Raw genomic sequence first — 12,498 nt, forward strand, 5'->3', positions numbered from 1 at the left:
CTATAATGATATAACAAATTCCAAAATATATTTTATTCATTTACTGGTTCCACCCAGTTGGCTATGTCCTACAGATTCATCAGTTGAAATATGTGGGATGTTTAATTAGTAAGGGACACTAATCAAGATCATTAAGCAATGAATAAACAACTAGGGTATTTTTGTTTCTACTGCCCAAACAGTGACAAACTGATAAAATCTGTATCGACAAGAACATGGACAAAACACCTTCATTTGTGCACAGAGATTCAGATGCACAACTCTCTCTCTCTCTCTCTCTCTCTCTCTCACTTGACACACACTATCTATTTATACACAATGAATTGCACTAAAATGCAAACTGAGATGTGATCAAATGTTTCCTCTGTTTTTTTTTTGTTTGTTTTTTAAATGTAAAGGAATGAAGATAACTTGCAGAAAGAAATATCAGCTATAAATTTTTGAATAAATATTCCCCATTTCATTAATTATCTAATGACTATCAAATAATTATTTAAGGAAGAACTATTAATAACATTAACGTCTAAAGTGGGGACACGCCCAGAATGAAGAGATATTTAAAGTATTCTTGATATTAGAAGCACACATGCAAACACTGCAGGGTATAATGAAAAGCATATGGCTAAATTTAATTTTAACTGCCAGCTCGGCTTTTAGCAGACAGAAAAATTAATTTAGCTCATAAATAAGGTAGTATAATGTTCAGTAGGCATACAGAATAAAGAAATAAAATTATTTAGATAATAAAACAAAAAAAATCTGTTCTAACATATCCCATTTATATTAGCCCCTCATGATTTTGTTTGTGGTTGAGAAATGAAACTTAATTGTAAAATAAACAGCAAATATTTCAACCAGTTATTAACTATCTCCAAAACATCATCTTACATGGCTAAACTTTATATTCTCTAAATAATGTAAGAAAGTCAGAGGAAAAACAAACATTTAGCAAAATAAATTGATAAAAATTGATAAGGACAATAGATAAAAAAAACTCCCAATTTTGTATGTATGCTATAGTCACACAAGTTCTGATTATTATATAATTTAATAAAAGATATATTATACACAAGTATACAACTGGTTAGAAGAAGTCTGGGGAGGCATGAACCCAGCAAATGACAGAAAGTAACCTATCTAGGAGAGCAGTAAGTAAATCAACATCATCATTATCATCCTTTAACATCCATTTTCCTTGCTGGCATGAGTTGGATGGTTTGAACAGTGCTGGCAAGCAGGAAAGCTGCACCAGGTTCCAGTCTGATTTAGCTTGGTTTCTACAGTGAGCTGAGTGCTTTTAATGTGGCATTGGCATGAGTTGCACTGGCACTTGAGACAGGTTCAAGGGGATTCTTTAGCCCTGCTTGGACAGCTTCTGTAGCGTTGTCCTTGGTTACAAACTTTAATCTGTCCCTCAGTTGAACACCATCACCTAATCTCCTTTAATGAAGTCCTCTCTGTTGCAAATAAGTAGACTAGGTTTACTGTCTGAGAATAACTAATAAGCAGCAGTGTTGGCAGCCCTGAAAATGTTCATGGATGCTACACTTCCTCCTCTAAGTTATTAACAAAATGATTTGTTAAAATTAAAATGCTTCATAAAAGTACCCAATCCTTTCTAATGGGAATACAGCTGAGAGAGAAAAAATAGAATCATTAAAAGAAATTTTGGGTATTTAATTAACCTGAGAGAGCTTCAATGCAGTCATCAACTTGCTAGAAATAGCAGTCAAATTTTCATCACTTGCTTCAGAGAATTAAAAAAATAAATGAGGACAAAAGTTATAGTAGAGTCTTGGATACCTCTCAGAAGATGGGATGGTCATAAGATGGTTTGCTAAATGGCATGAGCTTGGAGTCAGAAATTTTGAATACCTTCTATATTGACTAAATAAGGAATATGTAAACTTACCTCAGAGCATTTTGATGATGCATGGTTTTCATCAGCGAAGAGATCATGATAATGTATAATGAATTTATAGACAATGTTGTTAGTTGTTGATTGATCTTTGAGACCAGAGAAGTCTGAACCACACCTTAAAAAAAAATATTAAACATTTATAAATTGAAGGAGAAATTAATAATTCATCATCATCATCATCATTTAATGTCCATGTTCCATGCTGGCATGGGTTGGACAGTTTGATAAGATTTGATGGGTTCAAGGCTCACATCATGCTCTAGTGTCTGCTTTAGCATGCTCTAAAGCTAGATGCCCTTCCTAATACCAACCACTAAACAGCATAATTGAAATAATTAATCAATTACTGTAAAGTGCGTAAATTACCCATGTAATTTACGCACTTTTTTTGCAAAAACAAAAATAAACTTTAGGGGGTGCATAAATTACATGAGTAGATCGTTTCCAGAATTTTTTAGAACTCTTTTTTGTTGAAAATGACATACAAATGTAAACATTTGTACCAGAAGTTGACTCTGCACATGTAAAGTCACTGAGTGAATATGACTTAGCGTTCACACTGAAAACTTCATTTACCTTATACGATGTTTGATGTCATTTTACATTCATGTTGAACCATGCAGCAATCTTATGTTTTCTTTATAGAACACTTGTAATGCATGTATTACCAGTTCTTTTAGTATAGTAGATTTTTGTTATTCTTGTTTATGTCTCCTCACAAACATGTATATTCTAACAAGTCGCTTCTTAAAATTCATACCTCTCTTGTTCAATAAACACAGAGTTAAACTTGCAAAGCTGTTTATTTTCTCCTTTCGATTTTTAATGCTTATTTTAGCGGCTTACCAAACTATTAGTTTGGTCTCCCGGCTAAAACGGTAATGACAATTTTTTAGGTTTGCTTGACATTTTATAAGTGTGAAAGGGATTAAAATTTCAATACTCTGTACCAAAGGTTCCAACAAGAATAGGCAGAAAATCAGAGCTTGAAACAAGAAGATATTTTCGACCAATCAGAATTCTATTTACATAATTAGTTTGATTTACATAATCTGTTGGTTGAGTAAAGTGTCATCCAAGCTGATGTTTATTGGTAATTAAACTTATTTTGAAACACTTGTGCATATTTATCAGTTTTGGTTTTGTTGATAAGAATTATCAACAACTTTTCCTGTGATTATGATTTGAGAAGACATACAGAAGTATGCTAAAGATTGGACATAATCTCTTGTGGACAAGAAATGTAAAATAAAGTTTATTATAAACAACACAAACATTTTGTAATTTAATAGCTTTCAATGTGATACCTGTTAAACAGAAGTTATTTTTATTTAATGAAAATTTAATAAAATCTAATCATAAATAAGTAAAATTATGCTAAATACAACTAAATTGAAAACCTTTTTCTCCTGGCCATATCAGCAATTCTGAAAACTTTTAGGTGCAAATTTAACACAAGGAGAAGCTTTTTTTTAACAATTTTTATCCAGAAAATCACCTGCATAAATTACACAGGTGCACAAATTACATGGGTTTTTATGGTAAATCAATTATAATATTCATAAAATATTTCAGTTGTTTTACACTTTGTTTGTTTTATGTCTACTTTTCTATGCAAGCATGGGTCAGATGAATGTATATCATTGCAGTATTGCTTTTTTTTACAACTTTCTGTTGTTAACCTTTACTTGTCTTCCAAGTAAAGGAGTTTTCATTCCTCTCATCTTTGAAAACACAAGCTTGAAGAGACAACAGTCAATTTGTTGACAGGTTAATATCATGAAATATTACCATTTGTAGCTTTGCCATGTGAAGCACACAAAGTAAACATTCACACATGCTCTAAGACATATGTATATACATACATGTATATTTATACAAATATATATATATATATATATATATATATATATTATATATATATTTGTTCCATGACAACATATCTGGCGCTTTTTGTAGAAGCTTTCACACGCTTCTTAGGACTGACTGACCCATGTTTGACCACTGTTGGCACAGAACCCTTCTCCACTTTGGACTTCGGTCTTGTGTGGTAAGAAGCTTGCTTCCCAACCACATGGTTCCAGGTTCAATCCCACTGCATGGCAACTCAAAAAAGTGTGTTCTACTATAGCCTCGGGCCACCAAAGCCTTATGAGTGGATTTGATAGACAGAAACTGAAAGAAGCCCATCATATGTATGTATGTATGTATGTGTGTGTGTGTGTGTGTGTGAGTGTGTGTGTGTGTGTGTATGTATATATATATATATATATATATATATATATATCTGTGTCTGTGACATCATGTCTGTGTTTGTTCCCCAGCCCGCTTGACAACTGGTGTTGGTGTATTTACATCCCCGTAACTTAGTGGTTCAGCAAAAGAGACCAATAGAATAAGTACCACACTTAACAAAAAGATAAGTACCGGGTTGATTAATTTGACTAAAAATTCTCCAAGGCAGTGCCTCAGCATGTCCACAGCCTAAAGACTGAAACAAGTAAAAGATGAAAAGAAATATGTGTGTCCAGATACAAATATACGTATATACATGAAAGGCTTCCATTTACAAAATTCACTCACAAGGCACTGGGCTAGACACTTGCCCAAGGTGCTGTGCAGTGGAACTGAACCCAAAACCACATGGTTACAAAGTGAACTTAACCATGCAACTATGCCTATGCCTAAAAGAATAAAATGATATCATATTTTAATGCTTTAGAATATATTTAAATTTTATTATGGCATATATTCCATCTATGGGACCTTAATATATGGTTTAAAAGATTCATTGAAGGTTATTAAAACAGGATGTTGAAACTAAGATGAAAATAATCTTAGAAAATAATTGCCATATGTTCAAATTCGGCAAAAACTGCAGGAAATTGGTAAAATGAATAGAAATATTTCCCCCATGGTAAGACATGTTTTCGCAGAGAAGTGGAAGTGAAGGACACCACATGTATGACAATGAAGCTTGCTTACTTGGTGACCTCATTAGTAACAGCAGCATGAAAACAAAAAGCACCCAGTACACTCTGTAAAGTGGTTAGCATTAGGACGGGCATCTAACCACAGAAACCAAGCCAGAGCTGACACTGGAGTTTGACACAGTCCTGTGGCTCATCAAATCTGCTCAAACTATTCATCCCATACTAGCAAGAACAACATTAAATGACGATAATGATGATGATGTTGATAACTATTATTATTATTGGGCAGTGAACTGGCAGAATCATTAGCATACCAAGCAAAATACCAAGCAGCATTTCACCCATCTTTATGCTCTGAGTTCAAATTCTGCTGAGGTCAACTTCACCTTTCATCCTTTCGGGGTCAATAAAATAAGTATCAGTTGAGCACTGGGAAGTGTCTTCTACTATAGCCCTTCCACCAAAATTGCTGGCCTTGTGCCAAAATTTGAAACCATTATTATCATTATTATTGTTATTATATGAATGCAGTTATAATACATCTTAGACATATAGTATACAATGCTGGAAAAATCACAGATCAGATAACTAACACCGGTCAGAACTAACTTGAGACTCTTTCAATAAGCAAATTTATGGGAATCTGAACAAAGTGCAAGCTTTCAAGAATAACTGAAAGAAAACAGCAATCTCAATGATGTAAAGAAACAAACATCACCAAACTTTGTTCTGCTTTATTTTTAAGATTAGCACTGAGGTGATTCAGAAACCCAAAGCCTCATAAGACTGAAGCTTGGCTGAGTTTTCATGGCATATAAGTGATGGAGAATGTAACACTCTTCTCTGGATGGAACATTCATCCATCACAAGGTTAGTTCACCAGCTGTTGGCAGAACTAATTTTTTTTACAAATGAGTTGACTGGAGCAATATGAAATGAAGTGTTTTGCTCAGAAACAGAAGGCGCCACCAACTCCAGGAATCAAAACTATAATCTTATGATTAATAGCCATGTGGTTTACAAGTTCACTTTCAGAACATTTGGTTTCAGGTTCAGTCCCACTACACAGCACCTTGGGGAAGTGTCTTCTACTATCGCCCAAAGCCTTGACAGTAAATTTAGTAGACAGAAACTATGTGGAAGTCTACCCGGTGTATGCATGCATGCGTGTGTGTGTGTGTGTTTATCTCACAGTCCCAACCACCACCACCACAGCTTGACAACTGGTATTGGTTTGTTTATCTCTTTGTAACTTAGCAGTTCAGAAAAAAAAGCTGACAGAATAAACACCAGGCTTTAAAAGAAGTACTAGCATTGATTTGTTTGACGAAATCCTTCAAGGTGGTGCTTCTATTTGGCCATGGCCCAATAACTGAAACAAGTAAAAGATGAGTGCAACACCTTAACACTAAGTCACATGCTTTCACTTTTTAAGATTAAAAATGAAAATACAACCTACTAACCTAAAGACATTTGGGCCAAAAACAATGGCAAGGACCATAGGCCCCATTTTATTTTCTTCTTCATGCTGTGCTACATCTACTAAGAAGTTCAACAGATATTTCAGCAGATCATAATGTTCCTCAGGTAACTCATTGAATTCCTCCCGGACTTTAGCAACATAGTCTTCTGGATTGGAGTTTAGACCTGGAATGGTTAATGATAAGGAAGCAATTATTTTTATCACCAACATTATCAAACATTTAAAACAGACAAATTTTAATAGACACATGGAAATAACTGAGGAATTCTTTTTGGGAATAGTGAATCTCAAAGAACATGAAGTTAAAAATAATAGCATTTAACTAATGGGTTGAAAAAGACCTTTTTCGAAAAATGAAGTTGAAGGCTACCCATGGGGCTTGAACTCAGATCTATAAATGGGTTAAACAAATCATAGGTTTAAATAAATCTGGTCGTCTGGTTTCTCCAGCCTCTCAGCAACAGGCCACACATTATATATATATATATATATATATATATATATATATACATACATGAGGGGGTGCAGAAAAGTTCTTGGCTTTGAGTAGAAGAAAATACAGAAGGATCAGTTAATTATAATTTCATTCAATATATTCCCCTCACAGAATTACATACTTATTGCAGTGGCCCTTCAGTTTTTCTAAGCCCTGTAAAAACTTGGAAAGTTGGGCATCCAGCCAGGCCTTTCACAATACACTTAAAGCCAGGAACTTTCCAGCACCCTCTCATATACACACACATAAACACATATATATATATATATATATATATATATATATACACACAAGTATCAATTTACTCATTGAGGTCATAGTGAAATTACTATGGGTTTTACATAACATAAACAATATCATATAATCAATGTTACATAATCACTGTTCATATTCATGCTTTTCAACTTGCTAAATGATTTATTTAACCCATATGATGTTGAAACAGCTGTAACCAAGAAACATGTGATACAGTACCACCATTCTTGTATTATTTATTATTTTATACTGTGTGATTAAGGAATTTTTTTTTCTTAGAAAGTACCAAGCAAGATGAGAAGCCACTTAGTGTAAGGGAGTCATCATCATCATCATCAGAATGAAGGAGAAATTAAGATGAAAGGAATGAATTTACTTTAGACTTGAAAGAGCTCGGGTCACAAGAAATGGGAAAACAATGAAATGGAAGAAAGTTCCAAAATCTGGTAGTTCAAAGAAAGGAAAACACTGAGATGGAAGAGAGTTTCAAAGTCTTGCAATTTGAGGAATTTACAGGGTTTTCAGTTTTCACAAAACACATGCTTTGACTGTAGTATTGTTCCTTCCTATACAGTCTGCTAGTCAGTATTCAGAGGGGTACTGAGTGAGATAACTGCCTGGATTCTCAGGTCCCCTTTCGTCTGACTCACACACACACACACACACACACTGTTTGAAATAGATTTGTTTGTATTTGAAACATTAATTAAATTGAAAATTCTTTATAAAGAAACAGCAAATTAACACAGACTTAATGTAAGAGGGTTTTGTGTAAACACTAGCAGTGTCTTCAGCTTTTCAAATACACATGGTAATCTGTATTGTGAATTATACAAGATTACAATGTATGTTTGAAAAGCTGAAGAAAGCAAATGTGCTTACACAAAAACTCTTTTCTGTATGATCTGGTCTGTATTTAAATTGCTTTTTGTGAAGAAAAGCATTTTTTAAAATATAATCAATAATTTACAATTTTTAAAAAATCGTTTTTTTTTTCTGATATTGTGACTGTATCAAGAAAATTTTTCTGAATTTTTAAATATATATATATATATACACACACATACAGTTAAGATACAAAAAGACAGTTAAATTTTAAATCATTCTTAATAAATCTTACACAATAATAATCTCTATCTACTTCTCTTTTTTTCTTTCCCTCCTCTAGTCACATTGACACAGACGAGTTAGTTTCATAACTAATTCTGCTCTATTTTTTATCTTTCCATGCCATAAAAATGCACAAATCTGATATATCTGCTGTCCACCAGGTCTTTGTAGAATTAATAAGATTTAATAAAATTTTACTAATCATTTAACCCTTTTGATACAGGCCAGTCTGAGACCATGCCTGGTTCTCTGGTGCACACTCCCAGTTTTCAAGGGATCTAAGTTAAGACCTCCCATCAAAATTTAATGTTAGTTTATGTTCCAAACACCAGCATTATCATGACAAAATTATTTTACTAAATTTTTCATTATTTCTATAATTAACCAAAACAAAGGCAGCATATTTTAACAGAAACATAGTAACAAAAGGGTTAAATCAACCCATGGCATTTGAAAGAAATGATGTAGCCTGGGACTGTGGAAAATTGTCTGAGGGGCAGTACCAGTGATTCAAACATCCACTGTCAAAATGTGTCATTGATTCTCCCTGAAGAATATGATGTCATAGTGTCTACGGCATCTAGCTATACTAAAAAAAACCCGTCCTCCATAGCAGGTACATTAAGACCACACCCTCTGGGGAAGAGGATTGGCCTGCAAGGATCTTGTGCCAGTGCCACGTAAAAAGCACTCATGTCAGTGCCACATAAAAACACTTGTACCAGTGCCACATTAAAAGCACCCAGCACACACTGTAAAGTGGTTGACATTTGGAAGGGCATCCAGATGTAGAAACCAAGCCAGCTCTAGTCAAACCGTCCTACCCATACCAGCATGGAAAACGGATGTCAAGGGATGATGATGATGATGATATAAATATATGTGCTTGAGAAGACCTGTCTACCACAACAGAATTGATAACCTAAACCACCTTGGTAAATGCTTGCATGTGCCCCACCACTTCATTCCGTAAAACTCATCACTTCTATACCTCTGGTATTATTCAGTTAACATAATCTCCTGAGAGTAGAATAGGTACATACCATATCTCCTCCCTTTCATTACCTTCCTTTTTCCTCCCCAACCCCAGAACCATTTCCATTCCCCATTATCTTCCTAGTCATATATATATATATTATACGTACACACACACACACACTTACACAGAGGTGAGTGGACAAACAAAAGAGGCACTCATCACATCAAGAAGGAGTTACATATATTTAAATACACACATACACAGATATATACAAATACACATACATACATAGACATATAAGTAAACACATATTACATACATAAGCATACACACACACATGCATTAATTCATTTTATAAACACCAGCATAGTAAAGACAAAGCTGTTTCACTTTATTCTTTATTTTCATAATTAGCTGAAACAAAACCAGTGTATTTCAACAGCAATATGGTAATGAAAGGGTTGAAGTTTGGCTTTGATACAGGCAGAGATTGTTTCTTGTAAAAAATAAACTTACTTTCATGTATGTTTACAAATTGCTTTGTCATGTGTTCTGGAATCACAGAATCAGGCAACTCCCGAAGGAACAGCTTGAGAAGACCAGCAACAGCCATTACATCCCCATCTTCAGTAAAATCAGCATCTCCCGTCTGATCAAAGGATGCTCGGAGTTTGTCAATGATACGAGTACTCCCATTAACTCGGAATATGCCCTCTTGATCATAACCTGAAATATATATAGATTATTATAGATCAAAACAAATTAAGGTTTTTGATTAGCATTATGACTATGATGGTAGCGGTGGTGATGGTAAAGGTGTCTGTGTTTTCAACATGTAAAAGGTTCTTGAAATGTTTGCTGAGATTACGTTGTTCCTAGAGAAACAAAAATGTATTTCAAAATTATGTGACATAATTAACACTGAAAGAATAGACTGGAACAGAAATAAATGTTAGAGAAATAATGGGGAAGGGGAGACATAGCAAAGCATTATACAAGCTTAGAATATTAACCGAAACTAATTTTCCCCCAAAAAAACTCATCAATCAAGGAAAATTTTATAGCAGTCAACAGAACGTTAAGGCTTAAGTCTATGAAAATTCAACAAATATTTCAAGAAAAAAATTTTAAAAACTTTGAGGTAATGAAGAAATTAAAAGCCATACAAGCTTCTAGTCATGATAGACAAAAATATATCAAGAAAAATTAACATTAATATAGGCACAGGCATAGCTGTGTGGTAAGAAGCTTGCTTCCGGGTTCAGTCCCACTACATGACACCTTGGGCAAGTGTCTTTTACTATAGCCTCAAGCCAACCAAAGCCTTGTGAGTGGATTTGGTGGACAGAAACTGAAAGAAGCCCATCATATACGTATATATCTATGCATGGGTGTCAGTGTTTGTCCCCCATCACCTCTTGACAACTGGTGTTGGTGCGTTTACATCCCTGTAACTTAGCAGTTCAGCAAAAGAGATTAATAGAATAAGTATCAGGCTTTCAAAATAAAAAAATTAAGTACTGAGGTTGATCCATTTGACTAAAAACTCTTCAAGGAAGTGCCCCAGCATGGCCACAGACTAATGACTGAAACAAGTAAAAGATATGCCTACATTCTCACAGTAGGTTGTCAAAACAAGGAGACACAACCACTTATGTTCCTTTATGTTCACCCTTCATGTTCCAATCACCATCTTATCTTAATAATGATGTAGTTATTTTACTAAATTCTATGTTATTTTCAAAATTGGGCACCTCAATCAGTCAAACTCCTCCTCACACTGACCTTTCCCCTCTCCAATGACGCTCCCAATGCATCTCCTCCACCACCTGATGCCACTTTTCTTTCTTGCTACCCAGAACCCTTTCATTTGTTGAGCCATTATTCATCCATTAATATTGTTCTCTACACCTAGACATTACACTGGTCATCACCCCTCTCCTCCAGTGGACCACCAAATTACCTCTCCTCATCCAACATGCTTCTCTCTCTCTCTCTCTCCTCCTTTTCCTGCAGCCTACACAAATATATCACTTCTCTCTTATCCTCTCCCTATCATCTACATCACCATTATTACAATCCTGTTACTGCTCTCTTCTTGAATCCCTCAACCTTCCCCAACTCATGCGCCACTGGTCAACTCCCATCCCTGCATCCACCCTTCAACCCTACCCAATTTCTACAGATGCTGAAACAACATACTTTGAAGGAATTTAAAGGTAACATAACCAAAGGTAGAGTAAGAAAATCCATGAACCAGGTACTCCAAATCAGTCAGAAGGACAATATTACCGACCTATCCTCTTCCATTTCTTCTATCTCTTGCTTCACCCCTCCATACACTCCTATAAACCCTTATACACACACACTCCTAGCTTTTCTATCCCTACTCACTTTTACACACCTTGCACTGTGAGCAGCCACCCGGACACTTCATCACCACCATTTATCTCATCATAGTTACAACTGATTCATTTCTATCTCCCCTAAATGTGAATAGCCATGTAGATCCTCCACAAGAAGCTGCTCTGTGCCATCTCCATCTCTCATACCTTAATCTTCATGTCCTAGCATAAAAATACCTCTCCCCACTCCTCAAGTTTCAAGCTGGATGGCAGCCTCACTAGTGCCAATGGCACAAGAAAGCACCCAGTATGAACTTGTAAAGTTATTGGTGTTACGATGAGCATCCATCCATAGAAACCATGTCAAAGCAGACACTAGAGCATGATATAGTCTTTGGACTGGTCAGGTCCTGTCAAATCATCCAACCCATGCTAGCATGGAACAGGGACATTAAATGTTGATGATGATTTTTATGTGTTTATTCCTTTCTTTTTTTTTGTTTCAGTCATTTGATTGCAGCCATGCTGGAGCATCACCTTAAAAGGTTTTAGTCAAAGAAATTGATCCTGGGACTTATTCTATCAGTTTCTTTTGCTAAACCACTAAGTTATGGGGACATGAACACACCAGCATCAGTTGTCAAGCAATGGCAGGGGGACAAACACTGATACACACACATAAATGCACTATATATGATGAGCTTCTTTCAGTTTCCATCTACCAAATCTACACACAAGGCTTTGGTCAGCCTGAGGCCATAGTAAAAGACACTTGCCCAAGGTACCATGCAGTGGGACTGAACTTGGAACCATGTGGTTGGGAAGCAAGCCCCTTACCACACAGCCATGCCTGTTTGTATCTCTACCCTCACTTGACAACTGATATTGGTTTGATTACATCCTGTAACTTAGTAATACAGCAAAAGAGATTGGTAGAAAAGTTTCAGACCTTAAAAGAACAAAAAAAAAAAAAAAA

The 12,498-nt window shown here is 35.2% G+C and overlaps 1 protein-coding gene across 5 annotated transcripts in view; it reads right to left on the reverse strand.

The window, feature by feature from the left end:
- Positions 1–12,498, reverse strand: part of LOC106875929 (protein FAM13A) — a 242,604-nt gene that overhangs the window by 125,587 nt on the left and 104,519 nt on the right. For all 5 annotated transcript variants that reach the window (XM_052978225.1, XM_052978227.1, XM_052978230.1 and 2 more), the window contains 3 exons: positions 9,694–9,903; positions 6,318–6,501; positions 1,913–2,036 (listed from right to left, as the gene is read on the reverse strand). In XM_052978225.1, coding sequence (XP_052834185.1) covers positions 1,913–2,036; positions 6,318–6,501; positions 9,694–9,903 — 518 coding nt within the window. The remainder of the gene's footprint in view (positions 1–1,912; positions 2,037–6,317; positions 6,502–9,693; positions 9,904–12,498) is intronic.

This window comes from Octopus bimaculoides, chromosome 2, assembly GCF_001194135.2.
Source record: "Octopus bimaculoides isolate UCB-OBI-ISO-001 chromosome 2, ASM119413v2, whole genome shotgun sequence".
NCBI classification, from domain to species: Eukaryota; Metazoa; Mollusca; class Cephalopoda; order Octopoda; family Octopodidae; genus Octopus; species Octopus bimaculoides.